The sequence below is a fragment of the Leptosomus discolor genome, chromosome 3 (genome assembly GCF_034619465.1).
Source record: "Leptosomus discolor isolate bLepDis1 chromosome 3, bLepDis1.hap2, whole genome shotgun sequence".
NCBI lineage: Eukaryota > Metazoa > Chordata > Aves > Leptosomiformes > Leptosomidae > Leptosomus > Leptosomus discolor.
In genome coordinates, this window is record NC_141393.1 from 75550237 (window position 1) to 75571718 (window position 21482).

The 21482-nt window shown below is 38.3% G+C and overlaps 1 protein-coding gene across 3 annotated transcripts in view; it reads right to left on the minus strand.

Moving 5' to 3' along the window:
* Nucleotides 1-21482, minus strand: part of NTNG1 (netrin G1) — a 153230-nt gene that overhangs the window by 21356 nt on the left and 110392 nt on the right. Inside the window, exons 5-6 of one of the 3 annotated variants that reach the window (XM_086462619.1) lie at nt 12809-12976; nt 7053-7190 (exon numbers count right to left, since the gene is read on the minus strand). The exons of 1 other annotated variant lie outside the window; for it this stretch is intronic. In XM_086462619.1, the coding sequence (XP_086318745.1) occupies nt 7053-7190; nt 12809-12976 (306 nt within the window). Of the gene's footprint in view, nt 1-7052; nt 7191-12808; nt 12977-20106; nt 20173-21482 lie in introns of all 3 variants that reach the window. One more of the 3 variants, XM_086462620.1, reaches the window with a different exon arrangement.

The following is a 21482-nucleotide window of genomic DNA, read 5'->3' on the forward strand; positions in this document are numbered from 1 at the left end:
GATGCTGAGATAATGTCCTTGAGGTCTCACCATTGCCCCTCTAGTCTATTCCTTCTGCAGGTTCTTCCATTTCCACAATATTCCACACACTTTGTAGGCTGCAGTCCTAAAAGCAGCTTGAGACTCGATCCCCAACCCGGGCATGCTACAGTAACTGTGTACATCTGTGTAACTATACGGAGATAGCATCTCGTTTTCAGCTTCTCCTCTGTGCTCTTCACAGAGGAAAGATGCCTCACTTAATCATTTTTGTTAAATGCAGTTTGTGTTCTGACATGTTTATTCTGACTAAAATATCCTCTCCCCAGAGAGATATCAACCTTCTTCTCCTTCAAGTCCAGTATCTCATTAAAAAATAGTACCATTTCCTGATATTCATACTTTAGCGAACAATTTTCCATGTATCCCTGTATCTGTATGGTCATGTATTTTGGAATGAACGCATTAATACGCACATTCACGTTGTCTTATCTCAGGTTTAAAAGACCCAGGGTATCAGTATGGCATTACACGTATAAGTCATCAGCATGCTTCCCCTGAGGTGAGTGGAATCAGTGTTTTGCATCTTCTGAGAATCAGGCCCAATAACACTGTAATTTTGTTTGTAATCTTGCCCTGCTTGTCTTACATCTGTAAGCCATCTGAGTTGCAGCAGTGGGATTCTGGATTGATTTAAGGAGAATTATTCTGGACTTAAATTAGTATTTCATCTATAAAGACCAGGAGCAGATTGTTCCTTGGGGACAGCAATGTTCAGCCCCACCAGAACTTTACCCTTTCCAGTAAATTCTTTCTATGTTGTACTTCCCTCCAGTTCCAAGTGTGGCAGTGCACTTACTAGCACCAGTCCTGGCATCAAAACACACCAGAACTGAAAGTACATAGAGCACCTGTGCAGAGGGGAAATCCCACTGTATCCCGATCGGCTAAAAGCGCTAGAACTGCTATGGGCAAAGAGGTACAAAGAGATATAGATGGATTGTCTGTGGCTCCCCGTCCAGGCAGTTGCAAAGGTGAACTGGAAGGCAGGGCATCCCAGTTCTGAATTGCTATTTCTTTTTACAGAGTACAGCTCCTCAGGCACAAGTTCAATGTGTAGGTATTGAAAGACTCACAGGATACATCTGTGTACAAACATGTATAAAAGATCACTAACCTTCAATGGGGGAGACAATTACATTTATGTTAAATTAAACTGTCTAGAAAGAAGTGCATGATACATTGTTTTTAAGAAAGATTTTTTTTTTTTTTTTAAAGAAATAGATGGCAACATATCTTTTCTTGCTGAATGGTAAACACAAACTCCCAAAAGCAAATGTTAATGTAAGTTCCAGGGTTACAATTTCAGGTTTGATTTTCTTTGGCAATTCAGTCTGCATGATGATTTTGATCAAATGCCTCAGCTTCTAGCATTTGTAACAAATGATAAAATGCACACAAGAAAGCTTATATTTAAATAATCATATAATAAGTTGAATGCACACTGTGACAGAATATGAATTATCTAACAGGCTGCAGAGTAATACAAGTTCAGTCTGGAAGACAGATACAAGCACTGAGCACAGTTTGAGCATTGAAGATAAGACTGTAATCCTTTACCTGCTTTAATAAAAACTATTTCAAGTGAACGAAATAGGCAAAATAAAATAAACTATTCAAGGCTTGACATAAAGGCATCTGGCTGAAAACTAATTCACTAATTGTTTCAGATCTACACCACTGAACCAAGATGATTTAAAACACTTATTCACAATGAATAACACACTGACTTTAACTCAGTTACAAGCTACCATTGGTAACTCTTGTACTCGGTCTAGGCCTTTGTGGGGCTGCAGGTTCAACGTCTTTATTTGCTCATTGACTATACGAAGGGAGATTAGGGAATGATATTAATCATTGGACCTTCCCCCACCTTTTCTCCTGTGGGGTGATCATGCCTAATGAAGATTTGAACTGTGCCGGTAAACTGAGATTGGCAAAACAGTCACTTCTTTTCCTGATTGGATAAATATGCAGCTGGGTTTGGAATGAATTTTTGTGTGTGTGAAATTAAAAGGTGTTATTTAAAATGCTCGTGTATGAAGACAGGAGGAAAGCAAATGTCATTCCAGTCTTCAAAAAAGGGCAAGAAGGAGGACCTGGGTAACTACAGATCGATCAGCCTCACCTTCCTCCTGGAAAAGTGATGGAACAACTTATCCGCAGTGCTGCCTCTAGGCATATCAATGATAAGAGGGTCATTAGGAGCAATCAACATGGCTTCACCAAGGGGGAACTTTTATGAAGACATAACCAGGTGGATAGATGATGGTAATGCAGTGGATGTGGTTTATCTTGATTTCAGTAAAGCATTTGACACCATCTCCCACAGCATCCTCGCAGTTAAACTGAGGAAGTGTGGTCTAGATGATCGAGTAGTGAGTCAGATCGTGAACTGGATGAAGGAAAGAAGTCAGAGAGTTGTGGTCAATGGGACAGAGTCTAGTTGGAGGCCTGTATCTAGTGGAGTCCCTCAGGGGTCAGTACTGGGACCAGTACTATTCAATATACTCATCAATGACCTGGATGAGGGAATAGAGTGCACCCTCAGCAAGTTTGCTGATGACACGAAACTGGGAGGAGCAGCTGACACACCAGAAGGTTGTGCTGCCATTCAGAGAGACCTGGACAGGCTGGAGAGCTGGGTGGGGAGAAGTTTAATGAAAGACAAGGGCAAGTGTAAAGTCTTGCATCTGGGAAAGAACACCCCCATGTACCAGTACAGGTTGGGGACTGAGCTGTTAGACAGTAGAGTAGGGGAAAGGGACCTGTGGGTCCTGGTGGGCAGCAGGATGGCCACGACCCAGCAATGTGCCCTCGTGGCCAAGAAGGCCAATGGCATCCTGGGGTGTATCAGGAGGGGTGTGGTCAGTAGGTCGAGAGAGGTTCTCCTCCCCCTCTCCTCTGCCCTGGTGAGACCCCATCTGGAATAGTGTGTCCAGTTCTGGGCCCCTCAGTTCAAGAAGGACAGGGAACTGCTTCAAAGAGTCCAGCACAGAGCCACAAAGGTGATTAAGGGGGTGGAACGTCTCCCTTGTGATGACAGGCTGAGGGAGCTGGGTCTCTTTAGCTTGGAGGAGACTGAGGGGTGACCTCATCAATGTTTATAAATATGTAAAGGGCGAGTGTCAGGAGGATGCAGCTGGGCTCTTCTCGGTGATGTTCAATGACAGGACAAGGGGCAACGGGTGCAAACTGGAGCATGAGGTTCCACATTAACATGAGGAAAAACTTTTTCACTGTGAGGGTGACAGAACTGAAACAGTCTGCCCAGAGAGGTTGTGGAGTCTCCCTCTCTGGAGACATTCAAAACCCGCCTGGACGCGTTCCTGTGTGACCTATTCTGGGTGGTCCTGCTCTGGCAGGGGGGTTGGACTAGACGATCTTTCGAGGTCCCTTCCAACCCCTCATATTCTGTGATTCTGTGAAACGGCATGGCCGAGAAATACAAACAATGCAAGACTATGAGCAGTATGCTTAGAAAATCAAATGAATGTTCTTGCTTAATATTTCCCCCTCATTTTTTTTAAAACTCGTGCAGTTCTTCTGTGTACAAATGTTTCTACCTTTTGTTACAGGTTACTCATCACAAGGCACTATGTCCAGTTTAAGACTGGCCCCAAACAGCTGTAGTTGCTGGTTAAATCTCTTGCCAGGCTTGGAGCTTTTTCTTCTGTTCATTACTAAAGGAAATTTCTATAAAACAGGAAAATTAAATATAGCTATGTATTTTCTCATTTTCTGGAATTCTAAAAGGGCTTCAGGACCAGATTGTTCTGTTCTTAACTCATTCCTTGCACTTTGATCTATATATGCATGCTGGTGAGAAAACCATTGTCGGCATCTGGGAGGGAGGCAGAGAGCTAAACCCCAGTGGCTTCCCCGCACGCACAATGCCTGCAGCATGAATGGTTCTGGGGGAGGGCTTAGAAGTAGCGCAAGGCACAGTTGCATCCATTGTGCCTCTTTTTCTGCGGGCAGCAAACCTTCCTGTACCAACTAGACCCTGCTGACCACTACGTCTATGCAGCATAAACCCTGAATTCAATAAGATAACAGCTGTTATCATGGTGCTTTTTATCTGGGAAGCAAAGTCTAAAATTGCCTCTGACCTCTGTATGCACGGAGACACCAAGGGATAAGCGCTCTGCCTAGATCCTCAGAGGTTTTAGATGAAAGCAGTAAGAAGTGAGGTACCTAAATGAACACTTCTGAGGATAATAGCTTCTGTGTCTTTTGCCCATGTGTTGTACAAGGTAGACTCCCAACAGTAATTTATCAAATGATACATTGTGAGCCTTAGAAAGCACAACAGGACTTTAGCGTTCCTTTTTCCCAAACAGGATTATTAATATACAAATCTAAAGCCACTCCATTTACTAATACAATCATACAAGTAATTAAACTAGCTATGGTATAGATTTAACTTATTTATAGATCAAGCTTCTGGTTGCCCTAGGTCAATGATTTTTAGCAACAAAGCTCCGTAAGAATAGATTTTCTTAATGCCAATAGTCTATATATAACAAAAAGTAAAGAAATCCATATTGGTCTGTTGAGTGTGGTGTGTATCCATCTTTGCATATATACACTTCTGTACAGCACAAGCTCAGGGAAACAGATCAAAACCACATCCTACGTGTTCAGACAAATAATCTTTTTGAGCTTTGCTAAGGCAGCAGAATGAGTTCTTATTTTTCTAATATATTGGGGTCTGCTTGCTTGCCCAGTCATTTGTTTAGATTTCAACGGGAAAATAACAAACAAAGCTAAAATTGCCACACTACAAAATTAAATGAATTGGAATTCTGTTCCTCCATGAAAAGACTTGAAATGAGATTTAAATCAGCGTGTGCTTGGTAAAGCATGGCAATTTGATGTCTGCTCCATAAAACTGACAACCCCATCTAGTTGTTTTTCTTCTGAATTTGAACAGATAATTTGGTCAAACTTGGAGAATATCTAACAGCTACTCAATAAGACTGAGATTTGTTCAGAAAATTACAACATGGTGAGGGAAACTTAATTAGTTTTGTCAGCAAATATAAAAGCACTAGCTTGCATTTCCAGAAACTGTCTAAAGCTTTTACAAATACTCTGATTCAGCTAAAACCAGGCTAATTATATGTTGGGCTCAAAAAAATCCTCGTTAAAAGAACATTATTGGGGTTATAATGTCCAAACCTGAAAAGATAGGAAATACTGCAATTAATAAGCAATTGGCTTGACATGCTGGTATATATATTATTATATTAATTATATGACTGTAAAATTTGCTCCACAGACTTCCAGACCAATTCAGTATTTCACCTACTCAATATCTTTTTTAGACCCACTGTATGGACATGGTGTTTACTGTACCTTATTCAAATTCTACTGCAGAGAATTATATTGATTTCCTTTTTCATTTTTTTCCCCATGGTTCCTGTCACTATCTCAATGCTTCACAAATTCTAATGCTTATTTTGCGTGTACTGAGGGTAAGGTACAGGGGTGGTGACAACCTCCTTCTATATAAGGGGTGCGAGGCAGAGGGAGATCCTATGATTTCTGAGTGCTTTTTTTGGAGATACTGATTTTTCAAAATATTAATAATAGAGAAGTCTGAGATTTGAAGCACTACTTTGCCGGCTTTCTGCTGCAAGTGTAAGTGCTCAATAATTTTGTGAATCAAAACTCAAGCGCAAGCATCCAGAAAATAAGAATACAGTTAACAACTACATGTGAAAAGTATGGTTTAAATAACCTGCCAAATATAAACAGGAGCTTTCTGGCAGAAGCTGAGTAAGTCCAATTATCTTGGGTAAAATTTAACTGCATTGCCCATGCAAAATTCCTTTCTCTTCATATACTATCTTTAATGCTAATAGGTTAATTACAAACTTTCCTGAAATTCTTTATTTATTGGTTTTCTTTCCAGATATATTTGCTGAATTGTCACATGCCCAGATTTTTCTACCTTAGAGGTACTCATCACTTGGAGAGGTAGTGGTAATCTCTAGCTTTATTAGTTTTTTTTAAAATAAATTATGATATAAAATTAGCATTTATTGAAGAGCATTTCTGTGGCTATATGGATGATTTTGTAATATTTGGTTAATTGGTGTCAGTAATTACATTCTCTCTTGTGTTTCTCAGTCTTAAAAATCAAAAGCAAGCTCTTGTAGAAATCTGTCTTTAACGTGTGTGTATAAGAATGCAGAGAGTCAGGGAGAAAAGGTGAAAGAAAAACATGAGAAGACTGTCCAGAGTTTATGGAAGCAGATGATCAAAACAGTTACAAAGAATAAATTTTCAGAATTTACTACAAAAGAAATTTTGCAACAGAAGTCTAAAACCTGTATATACTGATGTGGTATTTCCACTCACTTGTAAACAAGACCCTTTAACCAGAAGAGAAGCTAAACACACAACTATGCATTGAAACAACATTTGCTCTAGCAATATTTACGCAAAATTTCAGCTTTTATTTTTAAGGATATTAAGTATACCTCCCTTTTTTTTTTTTTTATTCCTTTAGCTTTTGTCTAGTTTTCACTAATTATAGCAGGTGTTTTGCAGTTTTATTGTCCAGGGACATAGTTTTAAGGTATGAAAGCATAGCTAGGTTACTCAAGAAGTTGAAGTTTAGTACAGAAAAACGTGAACATGCAGAGAAATCACCTTTTGTCTTTTAGTAAGCATTTTAAATTTGGTGTTAATAGTCCGATGTTTTAGTATACAAAACTTATTTCACAGTTGGCAAGACACGCATATTTACATATTTCAGTGGGAGCTCCTCCAGGCGCTAGCAAGAGAAAGAGAGAGGACACCGAAAGCATATTGAAATAAATGGATGGCACGGTCAATTTACTGTCCTCATCTGGAGTCTCCGAAAGGCTCAGGCAGTATGGCATTCTTACAGCTCGTACAGCATTTTGCTCATTTTCTGCTCTTAAGTAGCTGCATGTGATAGCATACAGACGCAGAGGCACCAAAGTTGCAGGAGAGGGGCGACTCTCAGAGTTACTTACGTTGACAGCCCAAGCTGTGCCAGATATATCCCGGCAGACATTTATCACATTTAGGCCCTGATGTTCCCTCCTTACACTCACAAAATCCTCTGTCATTACAGCGATCATGGACTGAACCAAAAGGGTTACAATAACAGTCTGCAGAAACAAGACAACACATACACACTGGATTCAGGTCTATGTATGGTGATAATTCATTCAATACCAATAAAGGGTGCATTTCCAGCGCTAAAGGTAAAGGAAGACTGTCTATTAAGGATATCTAGCGTAGTGAATATAACTCCTCTAGGTCCATTTATTTGTTTGCATATGTCATTTCAGGAAGAGACATTTTATGATGTGAAGAGAAAAAGTAAACAGAAAAGATAAAAAAGCAGAAGATACCATGGTCTTTGAGGATAAGTGATTGTAACAGATTCTCCTTTGGTAAGAATATTTTTGACAATTTAATGAACATTAGGAAAGCTTTGTATAGTATGGATATATCAATGTGCCATCAAGGTGAAATGTTTCGCATTATTAAAATAGGCTTATCTATATTACTCAATATTTTCAGAAGTGCTGAATATCTTTACAGGGCTATATAAATGCACTTTACTTATTTCCAAGATAGTCTTCCTTTATAGTTTCGAGCAGTATAATAATTTATGTGGATATTTGCCATTAAATCAATGAGATTGTATTTATCAGTGACGTTAATAAACCTTTTACATATTCCACAATGAAAAGCTTGAGGTGAGCAGTAATGTAATGCAAAACTTATCAGAACTGGCTTTACGCTGCCGTTTTAATTTCTCTCACCTCCCAGTGGGCAGATGGAAAATGCAATATGAGGCTCATTCGCCGCTGTATATTTTCCATGTGTGTTCACCTAATTGAAGAACGACGAGGGTAACCCATTTCCTCCCATAACACTTACTGTGTTGTTCATTCACAGCCCTTTTCTTTAATGTGATTACAATATCCATGTTCAGCTTTCAGCTAGCTGAACAAAGAAGACCGTAGCTAGCCGAGCTCATTTTTGGCACTCCTATTCTTCAGTTAATTTATTTTAATTTTTCTTTTTTTTTAAATGAAGGGCTGTATCTTATTTGTACGTAGACCCATGTAGACCCAGAGTAACTCCACTGTCAACTGAGACCACAGACGCATTTTGGCAGCATCTGATCTCTGCTGCTATTGAAGGCAAAAGACACACAAATCAATTCCTGAATCTGGGCAACCTGCTGGGAGTCTGGCTTTATATGTCTGTAAATCAGTGCTACTTTGATGACTACCTTTGGCAATTGTTCCCTAGCATTATGTTAAACCTCAGTGATACTGTAAATGACAAAATGGAGTTGAACTGGGAAGCAAAATATAAAAAATAAATCCAATGGAAAAATTGTAACAGGAAAAAAATTACCGGGAAGACATTTGTCATCTGTTGTCTCAGTGTTTACTAACTATAAATTACAGATGGCACTTTGAACATTTGGCATGCTGAAGAAGAATAGTTACCTTTGGCGAACAGAGTTCCACAATAATAATAGAGTCAATTAGTTAGCAACATTCATTAATGAAGTTGAAAACTGACATGCCAAAAATACTGTGCAAGGCTGAGCAGAATTATAGCACAGTGAGTGCCATTTGAAAAGCTGGCAATTCTGATGTTAATCAGTTGTATGAAATGTTTATGTAAACAGGCATAGAACTGAGATACATATCGAATGCAGGAAGCAAAATTTGCTTGAAGAGTGTTTATAGAAAACCTTGAAAGACAAAAGGCTTGGAATTACACTAGAAACAGAGGGCCTGATTCTTGTACATTAAAAGTAGCTTAGTTGGACATAATGGAGTTACAGTGATTTAAATAAGTGTTTGTGAAAGAAATGTATGGCCTATGATATTGAATATTATAGATACATAATGCTGTATTTTCCAGAGAACAAGAACCTGACCCTGAATCAGTGAAAGCTTTCCTGCTGAACTCTGTCATATAAATACATAAGAAGTATCGGGCCCATATCGTGCTGTTTAAGGGACAGAAGATAGTGGAAACAAAACTTTAAGCCAGGGGCTTTTACAGAAGTAGTAGATCAAATCAGGACACTAAACAGACCCAGTAACCTTTAGTAACTGAATCTAGCCTCCATCTTTTCCAATACACAATCGACACCACAGATACATAATCTACTGAGGTCCCCCGAACATCCAAGTTCGTTGTCCAACACAGTATCACAGGCTGTGGAACACTTCACAAGATCAGCCAAATACTTAAAAGATTCAAAAAAGCTCAAAAGCCACAATTCCATTGTGCCACAGGGAGGCAGTATGTCCAATGCCCTTACAACAACAGGGCATTAAATAACATTAAATTAAATATTCCCAGATCATTCTAACAAGCAGACCACACACTGGGTTTCCAGAGTGGGGAAAAAATGCTGTAGCTGTGAACTGGGAAGGAATTTTAGTCCTAACCTCAGTCTGGTGACTGTCTGAAGGACGGGAAGGTAACAGTAGTAGTCATTTGTTCACTGAGATTCACTGTATCAACAGGATGCTGCCAACAAAACACAACGAAAATAAGTAAGAAAGAAGGTTGGGAAGATGGGCTGAAGCTTGCAGGCTTGCTGCTTATCAGTCTGCGTTGACAGTGGCTACAGGACAACCCTCAGGGTTCATTAACCATGTATCATTAGGGTTTCTAAAGGTCTCACGGGTGTTAATTGAAGCTTAAGCCGAAGTGACTACAAGGCTGGCTTTCTTACAGGTGTGATGATAATTACCATTTCAGTATTTATGTTGTAAGGCAAAGGAAATGCTTTATTACTCTGGGTCTACTTGGTGGCTTCCATGCAATCCATGCTTGCCAGTGTGTGTATTCACTGAAATAAAGAGTTACTAGGACTTTATCAAGACCTTGTAGAAATAAAAAGCTCTTCAAGTTGTTAAATTCTTTTCACTGTAAGCATGTCAAGTAAGTGATTTTTAACTTTAAAATACCTTGATTTATTTAGAAAATGTAGTTGCCCATATGAGGTAATTTTGCAGTTAACTGACAAATCCACAAATTTTTGATATTTAATTTCAGGAAATAAAATTTATTTTGCTTATAAAGAAATTAAGTGCATAATGAAATTAGATTTAAGCCCACTGTATAATGCCTTGCATTTGGTTCACTGGTAAAAACCTTCTCAGTATTCCAAGTCTTTGTAACTTGTCAGTTTTAAAAATGAAACATTTTACATTTTCTCCATTTAGTTAGCATTGGCTAAGATTCACAGATTTGTTATCCATGCACTTACCACATATATTTACAAAAACTATATAAGTAGTTTTGATAAATCAGAGCCAAAACCCTGTTAGCTGCCATTAAACTAGCTTACCCAAACATTTTTTATTTTTCTACATATACGGCTGAAGAGGAAAGAATTAGCCTGGAAAAATGACTTTCATTCAGAAATAAGACTTGCACATGTCACTGGAAATCTGCTTATTAAATGTTCATGCCAACATTTCACTTGTACTTAAAACCCAAAACACTGCTTTTAAACTCAGAGAAAATATAAATGAGCGTTTCCAATAGAGCAAGACTCTTTGTGCTTGACCTAGAAGGACAGTGAATCCATCAACTCTCTCAGAGCTGAAAATACTCTATATTTTGTCTGATTAATCTTAGGAGCCCCAGTGCAGGAAAGCACTTTAAGCACAAACTTCTCTGTTTTCTGAAAAGCGCTTAGGTACTGCTTCACTCCACTGACTTTAAACAAGAAGTAGCATGAAAGTCTTCCTAAGTTGGAAAATCAGCTAGGATACATATATTTTGTATGCAGTATGACCACTATGATCCTGAAAACTGTCTTAGTCCAACAAGGATATTATTTATTTGAAACAAATTACCTAATATGTAGCAAACCAGGGTTTGATCTATAGTCATCTCACATGGTACAATTGTCCTGGGAGCCCAAGAGAATTCTGCTTGCATTAAGGTGGGAAAGTCAGTAAATGCATCATGTTGCCTTTTTTTTTTTTTTTTTTTTTTAAAGACTCTTGTTAAATGAAAGGTTTTTAAAATTTTATTTCTGCAGATTCTGGGCAATTTCAAAGTGCACAGTTATTTTACTAAGATATTCTAAACACTTAATTTGCAAATTAATTTAAAATTTACTTATTTTTGACTCCTCGTTTATTAACTTCCTTGTCTGACGAAGCTACAGTTGCTGTCTTAGCATTTCAGTGTACATGGGAAAACAAGTTACTGAACGAGTTGATGAAAAGTCCCACATAGAGTAATTCAGTGTTATATTCATTAGGCCTATTTAGGCAGCTGAAATTATATATCTCTGATGTCATACCAATGACGTCCGTCATCTACATCAAACAAATATGAGGGACAGTGAGTTTTTTTCCAAGAACATTTGATTGTGTTAATCTCCTCAGCACAGTCATACAAAAGCATGACTTGCCTACTAAAGTTCTTATTAGCTTAGACTAATTAATGTCAAAGGAGATCATGCATTTTCTGAATGTGTTGCCAAGCAAAGTTAAAAGAAGGACATGTGAAATGCGGTGCGTGGATGGATCTGGGTGTTTATCACGAAATAAAATGTAAATCTGTCAAGCTGCTGGCTGAAACAAATAATAGCAACGTAAATAGTTTCTGTCTTGAATCTCAGCAATGGATTATAAAGAATATTAAAATATAATTTATTCACCCATAGTCTGTTTTGGCATGAGAAGATCTTATAACTACACCCTGCTTCCTGGAAAATGGTAAGAAAAAAAAATCACAATGTAAACCCAGAAGAGGTTCTACCGATGCTTACGTCTGTAAGAAACATCATATTAATGAAATTCTCCACCTCTATCTGTTACTAGAACAGCCCCTTTTGTGGCTACCTGTTAACTACTGGCCATTGTATGAGGCTTCCTTTATCGACTACGTTCAACCATCACCTAAAGTGTCCTGGCTTTTGCTATGTACTATCTGTGGTGACATGAGAACAATGCATATTCTTCTAGTGTGATAAGTATCTTGTATTTTTTTCTAATATGCTTTTCTTATTATACTCTGATATTTTCTTTAATTCTGCATTTTGGATATTTATAGCAGATGCTAGCTCCAAAGCACTGTTTTCACCTAGGAATCCCCTTTCTAAATTGACATCATGTCAAACTGATTTGACAAATTCTGCTCCTAACCACATGGGAATAATTTCTGCTTCTCCTAAGAAAACTGAGGAGAGGGGAGGTAGCACTGCATGTACAGCCCTGTGCCTGGGAGCAGAATTAGCTGCAACATGTTTTTATGAAATTTAAGTGAATAAAAGGGGTTAATAAACACCACTCCCCATGTCCTATTGATGCAGCCGGCAGCTGGAGTAGGTCTCCAGGCAAGTATTCAAGAGTCTGTAATAATAATTCCGAAAGTTAGACTGGGAACGGGTATTTATGACTCAACCCTTCAGTTTTCACATGAACAACTCCAACATGGTTCCCTCCTGCAGAAGGACAGCACAATCAGTTTCTCGGGGGCTTCCAGGGAAAATCTTCCCAGGATCCTTAGCCAGGGAGGTTCATTGTCACATACAGATTCAAAATACCTCCTTGGGGCTACAGGGGCAACGGAAATGAGGTGACAAGTCTACACAGATGTTCTTATCCATTGAAAAAGCTCATTCTGGCTCAACTGGCAAGTAAGCAGCAGTGGTCCCTAGCAGCTGCCAGTAGCTGAAAAGGCACAGAAGAAAAGCCGCAGTTATCCCGGGACTGACCTATGCACACATTTTCATCGTCCAGCTCTGCAGAAGCATTTCTGAAGTAGCCCAGCCTGCATAACTCACAGTGCTGACCTCTAGTGTTGTGCTTACAGCTCACGCAAATGACCGTATTGAGCAGCTCGATGTAACTGCACCGGTTGGAGTGCCCGAAGCATTCACAGTCTTTCAAGGAAGAACAGAAATGTATACAAAATGTATACAGCAGCAGAGTAATAGCACATTACATGCTTAGTAAAAATGAACCATGAACAGAAGTATGAATGAATGGCACATACATGTTAATCAATGTAACATGGACAACAGCAGATGTTAATCTGCAATGAAAGCGAAGTTTGTTTCAGGCAGGTTAGCGTGACCCGACAACCATGGCATGACGTCGAAGGTTGGCTGTTGTTGGCAGACCTGATGGGACTGAAGCATTTGCAGTTGTAAACCTTTCAGGGGTACTGGAGGCTCAGTTTCCGCTGATCGAAACGCACATCTTTTTGCACATTTGAGACGAGTATAAATCAAGACCCGGGGAAAACTTCCTCATATTAAAAATATTAAATGCAGTGGACAAAATTGTCAAACTTCATCATGCTTAAATCCACAACTGTAAGTAAAAGAAAGGCTTTGTTCTGACACAAATGGTGAGTATTCAAAAATACTGCTGAACTTGTGGTAGTGTAACTGATAGGCACCTTGAGAACCAGACTGTTTTATTTCAAGACCAAACAAATCTCTAGTTTGACAATTTTGGCCAGCACCTCCTAAAACAAATAACAGAGAAGAAAAGGAAGGGAGGTGTTATTTAAGAGCTACTTCTGCTGTACTTCTGAGGTAAGCATTAACCCATCTTTATATTCTGAGATGAAAAACAATCGGGCCAGAAAAGATCGTGAAAATTCTGAAATGTGTACTGAATAGAAAGCATGCTTACTGCAGCCATCTGAAATGCAGCTGGCATGACAGCCGCTTTTTAAAAACCCCTTCATTAAACATAGAATGCTAGTGCCTTTTAGTCTTCTATCACAAGCAATGCTTGGTTTTATGCAGAAAGAAGGAGAAATTCTAAATGTATCAATATCATTATAGACGGCACAGCTATGCTTTGTGTAGAAAGCTTGTGTAAGTTTGATCACTCAACTCTGAGATTATGAGTCCAGAACGAATGCAGGAAAGGCTATTAGGATGATCAGAGAAGTAAAGAGCCTACTTAAAAAGTGAAGACTAGGATAATTTGCCTTGTTTAGCCTAGGAAACTGAAGGCAGCGGATATCACTGGGCTATAAATACATCAAGGAGATAGCCTTCTGCCATCCTGAGTGAATATCTGTGCTAATGGACAACACTGGCACAAGAACAAATGGGTGTTAACAGCACACTGAGAAATTCCAACTGGAAATTAGGAGACCGTATCCAGCCATTAGGGCACTGAGGTTCTCAAACACTCTTCCAATTTGTAGCAAAACCACTGATGCTTTAGAGATGTAGTTTAACTGGTGAAAGAGATTATACTGTTTCCTGCAGTAATGGAGTACCGGATGCAGTGACTTGGAAGGGCTTCAAGGTCTTGACATTAACTTAGCCTGTAATTAGATGAAGCTGTAGCAGAAGGTGTAAAATGTTTCCATACATGCCAGGGGCCAAGTCCCCTGTGCTGCCTTTCCTATGGTATGCTGCTGATTATGATGGGGCACCTCATGAGCCCACTGATTGTTGGCATAGGCCATCAGATACAGTATTTGTGCCTGTCTGTATTTCTATATAGCAATAATGATACCAGTACATGTTTATGAGTATGCTACGCACACCTAATACATATATATTTCTTTGGCTGTTGTCTGATGTAGTGGACTGTAAATAGATGGCATCTTTTCTTACACTGTATAACACTTAGCACAACATATGTTTCAATCTTGAGAGCTGCCTTTCTGCTGCCAGGAAACATTAATTCAATTTGTATATACATGTTTAGTTAACATATATGCATTCCTGTTCTCCTAAATGTTACACTGATAAACCAATGTTTTGTGGTTCATGCCAATCTGATAATTTTGATGCCTATAACTGCTGGAGTACAGTAAAACATTTGGTGTATCAGTCTCAGTATGTTACCACCTGACATAACTGAGTGGGGAGGAGAAAAGTGTTGATGTTTGTTGTCTTTTGCAGCTGGTCAGTGAGATTCAGCATCTCAGACAGTCACCCAGCAGCATTTCTCCCCTAGTAGAACTACCTTGCTCAAGAAAAAATGCCTGTGTGGGGCAGAGGCAACAGATCTGAAAGTGGAAGCTAGCATTGGCAAACAGGAGTCACAGGGAAAATTGTTGTGATCGTAAGTTTTTATGTGTTTGATTGTTAAAATGAGAAAAACTGGTTAGTGATAATCAATCTGATCCTTCTGAATCTCAGATTCAGAAGTGATGCTGTCTTAGTCTCTCTGTCTGACAAAGGACCTGTCTTCTGCTACCATTAGACAATTTGTTTTGGTGAGATAATACCATACGGGTATGTTTGTCAGAGTTGTGGCTAAACATAATCGTACTGTAGGGGAATTTAGATGAAATAATTTACCTTGTTTTTTGAATCAGTAACAGGCAGCAGAACACTACATTTTTATGTTTCAAAAATATGTGGACTATAAAGAAGTGCCAGTAAATCAGACTATGCTACACCATCTTTCGTATTTAAAGCAGCAGAAAGAAATTGAGAATATTCTGTGAATCAACGACCGCACGACTTCTACTCTGAAATTGTGATATGACCTTCAATAATATTACTGCTACACATAATTAGCCATTACAAAAGCACAAGAAACAAAGCTGCACATAAAGTAATTCACTCTGTAACAAGGCTTGCTCCAAGATATTATTTGGACTGAAAAAAAGATCTAATAATTACGAAGGCCTTAGTTTGATGTACACACATGCTCCTAAACATATGCAGGACTACCCAAGTTCAGATGTGGCTCATCAATATTAAAGGTAAACCATGAGACCAGTCCTTATACTTGGTTGCATTCCTATGGGTACTTCTCTTTTGTAACAACTGTGCTAAGCAAAAAAAAGCCTTTGTCTCAAAGTTAACTCATACTTAGATGCAGGAAAGCTCTGGGATTCTTGGTCATCAGACTGGTAAATGCTAAAATGCTACCTGGTGTAGAAACCAAATTACCTCAAAAACAGTCTAACATCTGATCAAAGATTAGCAATGGCACGAAGGAAAAAAAAAAAAGGCATGGTAAGTAACAATTAAATAAATTTTTGGATAATTCTTGCTTCCCCTGCCCCCCCCCCCCCCCCCCCGCCGCCGCCCCCCCGTTCTGCTAGTGCAATATTCTGAACTTATTTTGCTTACTGCTGTTGGTCTGATCAGTGAATCATTTTTACACCCCTCCGTGTTTACAAAAAAAGCTATGTAAGGGGTCCTCATGAGACTGCAATGGAATTATTCTCTCCACTGGCTACATAAGGTGCTACCCTAAACCAGTCAGTTCTGTATGGCCTTCTGAGCTCATCATGTGGTTCACCCTAACCAGCACACCAAGACCAGTAAGTAGCCTGCTTATTAGAATTGTCAGAAGCACAGCTTCAAGTTTTTAGGCACGCGTCTTTGGCTAGCAGCCCAACCACTTTCATGCACTGGCAAAGCCATGCAATCACTGAAAGAGATGGGGGAAAAGTATAAAAATCAGGCTGCAAATGGTTTACCAACAATGAAATGACGTGAGCTTACAGTGCTAGAAAATGCTGCTTTCAGTTCTGAGTACTACATGTCAGAAAAGACAGATAAACCTGAGACAGTTTAAAGCTGAATAACAATAAGGAGTAAATGGTTTAGAAAATAAAACCTCAGAGGAGAGGTAAAGATAGCTAGACAGGTTTAATGTGAAGGGAAAAGGGAGAAGAGGTAGCCATGTTAGGTTTGATAGTTGTCTTTGGATGACTCAGAAATCATCAAATCCCTTGCCAACTCACAGAAGGATTGACTCTATGAGCCTTTAAAAACTATTTCCAATGCAATGGTTCTATTGCAACAATCTTGATCCCGTTGTAGAAGGCATGATAAAATCACCCATTAAAGGAGGCTCATAAAGGGTTCATTTAATTGTTCTGTTTCTATAAATTGAATACATTTTTCCCCACTATAATGCCATGCATTTACATCTTTGAGATGACATACTATTGTGCTGTTGGGATGAGCTTCAGCTGAAGCTTCAGCTGTGACCAATAAAACATGAAACGTCATCACATGAAACAATGGCAAACACACATGGAAGGGAAGCATAATTTTTAAACTAAGACATGTAATGCATGAGACAGCTACCGGTGTCATTTTCTAATTAAAAGCACAAAGAGTATTTCAGTAAAAGTGCACTCAGAAATCATTATAATATTTTTTCTTTTTCATTTTCCAGTAACTCTGTGTTTCTCCTCTATACACTAACGGAAGGCAAACAAAGGAGATTTCGCTGTAACCTTAGAAATGACCTGCTTCATAACAAACAGTATGGCTCGTTATCCTGATCTCATCAAATGGGTCAAACTAAGTTCAAACATTTGTTAACACCCCTATTCCTTGTTAATATGTATTTCAGGAATAATGAGATATTCACAATAGCTACAGACAGACAAAACATCTTTATACATACTCTTTACAGATAAATTGACGAGAAAAACAATGAGAAGATCTCAGGGTTCAGACTGTGAATGATAGATATGCAAATGAGACAGGCTGCCTGTAAATCAGAGAGAATATTGGCATCCTTCATTATGCCCATATAATTCCATTATTTTGATAAAACACTGAAACGTCAGTTCAAAATGTACTGCCTACATTCTGAATTTGCACACTGTTACAATAAAATGAAGATGTAAGGCACACTTACAATGCATTAAAAGACATAACTATGCATTACACTCCATGGCATTTACATATACTTCTTGAGGATGCGGACCATCGACACTTTATGTATTGTTTGCCCTCAACTAATCTGCTTATGTATCCTCTTTTACCATTTACGCATATCAGTGAGGAAAACAAGACTCTAGCAAATGTTTGCTTTCTAGGCAACAATCTGAATGGTCATATTCATACATTAAACTCCTTTAAAAACAAATGCCATGTCACTTTATAAGCCAGCAGTGACTGTCTAAGCAGCATATTTATTTTCTTTGTATGGCTTATGTTTACGCGACTTAATGCTTCTGTTGTTGTCAATGAAGATGCCTCACCAGTAAGCTGATGGGTACACTTCACAGATATTCCAGATTCATACAGTGCAATGTTTTCACAACACAGAGCACTATGGAATCACTGTATGAATCCAAGAATTCCTACCTCTCTTGTGGTTTGCAACTTGAACAGAAGAAACAGTTGACATAGCTAATTTGGGAGCAACTGGATAGGTAATAAAATGAACAGTAAATTAGAAAAGGTATCATATAGGAACAAATAAAAAGATTAAAATAAACTTCTTTATTTTCTAACATTTAAATTAACTTTAACAATGGTTATTGTTTTGTAAGGAAAGGGTGAAAATTAGGGAAAATGAGTTATATACTATCAACTACTGAATCATTTGAACTGCAATATCCAAGATAAAGAATGGGAATGTAATTGACATCTACACCCTTTGGCAGTTTTGTGTTAGAGGTTAATTGTTGATATTTTTCCCAATCCACGACCAATGACTATATGGTAACAAGAGTGGTCTGCAAAGGGTTTTATTAAACTTGTATGCATATATATATTCTGCCCTAATAGCATAAACAAACACAATAAAATAATATTAGGTATAGGCAGATTTCTGTAATTATTCTCTTCATACACTATCCTTGACTTGAAGTATTTAATCTACAATAAAAGTTAAACACTGTAACAATATGCTGCAAACACAAAATCTGAATAGAAATGCTTGTAAGTTTTTATGTTTTGTGCTCCCTAACAAAACGTCAAAACTAAATTTACTAAAACTCTTATTTTTGGGGAAGAAACACTGAATAATTTTGTGCTGTTCAAGACGTATTTTGCAATGAATTTAAAGCCTTAGACCACAAGCAGTATAATTAAGCTACAAAATCCGTTAGAAATGGTAAGTATCATTTCATTGGGAATGTTTTGATTTAAAATTCTTGTGAATGATGTAGGCTAATCCTTACAGAGAGCAGAGAAGCAGAGGTCAATCTGGGTTTTTTTTTTGTTTGCTTAAGGAACACATGCAAAATCTTAGAAAATATAACATGGGCTAAATGAAGTTATCGGAATGCAAAGTACCACTTCATCACGGATGTTTAATTTAAAATATATGTGAGAAATGCGAACTGAAGTAGAGTGCTAGCCCTTACAGAGAGCACAGATCAATTAGTGTTTTCTATTTTGTTGGGTACACAGAAATTTGCACATAGAATGTGGTAGATTTTATGTCTGTGCATATGTTTTGATTTGGTTATTGTGATCAGTGAATTTAACTACAGATTTCCCCAATAGATTCCCAATACCTCTTGTTCTGTTTAGTAGCTATTTTCTAGATCAACTTTTCATTAACTTTATTCTCCATCTGTATGTGTTACAGCACAGAAAGGATGAACAGTCAAAGCAAGCCACAGGCCAGATTTCTGCAGGGATTTTTTTGGGAGCAAAGGGCAGTAAATAAGGAGAACAAAAGGATGTTATTTTTTATAATGAACAATCATTTTGGAATGAGAAGTACAGCTGAATACAACTTCAAATAACAGAGAATCTTACTTTTATTAGTCATCTTAAAAAGTAATTCTGTCTCTTTCAATACTAATCATTATGCCACAGTCTGTGAGTAATTTTTTGCGTGGCACTCAAACTGTAGAAAGCTATGAGTCTATCCTGCAGAGAACTTGCTTGTATTGTGGATGGCATGCAAGTTGAGAATGCCGCTCAGCTCACTTGGGAAAACAAAGTGGGCACAAGACATTAAAATGGGTTTGATGTAGACAATGACAATCTTTCTCACTCAAAAATCTCAAAACTTACTCAAAATATAGACTGTGCTGTCTAAACAAGTCCAACATTATCTAGGGCTTTCTATATATCAGTACTTAGAATCTGTGTGTCTTTTCCAGACTTTTTGCATTAATGTGCACAATCTGAGTGTTGGAAGACTTCCTTTTCAGGTGAGGATTGTTTTACGGTTAATTTCTCACAGAACAGCACTACTTAGCACAGAAGAAAAATGAGTTGGATTATCATTGTTACTACTTTTGCCATCGTGTGGAACTCCTTGGAAGCAATTTCAGTAACTTTAGACCACTAGGAATTTTACAGCATCCTACCTTGGTTTGGTTTAGAAACCTCAAGGGAAGAAATATTCGGCCATATCCTATCAAACTTTGGAGGAGCTGCATGCATCAGGAAAAATCAGGTTTTGTTATTTACATCTGTGATATTGTTTTGAACAGGCAAGCATATGGACAAAGACATAGATTACAAACATCCATTACTGGACTAGTCTAGGTTGCACTTGAACAGTACATGACTCCACAGTGAACAAGAAAACAAGCAATTGATGATTCCCAAAACACCAAATGGACATAAAATACTGTGCATAACAATTTATCTTCTGTGGTTTAAAATATAAGTTTTTGTGATGAGAAGATATCCTAGACCAATATATATGGTTCTAACACCAGGAACAAAACAGGAACATATTCTGTTAAATCTGCTCTGAAGAGATAAAATGACAATATCAGACAAATATGGATTTCTTACCAAAGACACATATCTTACCGTAACATCCTGTTTTAGAACCTTTTGAGTGAATTATATTTCTGTTATCAGAAGAAATATATTTACTAGTAGAGTGGACCTTGTCTTTTGCTCTCATACTTTTGTGTGTTGTATCTATTTCCTATCACCTCTGCTGATATATTTTACAGCTCAATTTTTTTGGTAAAAACACTAAACGTCTACATTTCTTAAAAGCCCTACATCATGTGTTACTTACATGAAGCATTTTGTCTCTCAGCAAAAGAATTAGCTATGTCTCTTTAGAGCTTCATTTCCTTCGGTCAATGTGTTTTGGGGCTGGGGCAGTGGCGGGTGATAACCCTTAGAATGGTGCTGAGTGCTGGAGCTCAGAGTAAGTGAAGGGAATGGGGTTATGGGAGGAAGAAAAAAACCTTTTTTGGGGGGCCTGATCTGGGAAATGGTATTTATATTCTCCTTATTTTTCTGTTATAATCTTTTCTCCTTTTCTACCTGCCTAGCTTTGAACATCAGATTTGGACCACATTTTTATCATCTTCTGTGAGTACTGCAGTGGTTATGTCCTTTCTGAGCTGAACAAAATTTTCCTTAATGGTCACATCAGCCTACATAACGGTGATATTAGTGGGGAGAGAGTTATTACTTCATTTCTACCTACAAGGAATTCGGTTGGGTAGTGAGTAGATTGCAGTTGTCACAACTTGGTTGGCATCAGGGGTCTAGGCTTACAGGTCTTTTTGAAAAAGGTGTGTTTCACTGTTATGTCCATCTTAGTGGAAGACCTGCAGGGAAGCTATGACTAAAAGACTGGGGCTTCAAACATCTGATGTGGAAGAAGGACATCCCATAGTATCTTCTGAGCCATTTGTCAAGAGTGAAGAGAAACTGCATGGGTGGGCTGTCTTTCCCAAAAGTCCTCCCACATAGAGAACAATTCAAGGAA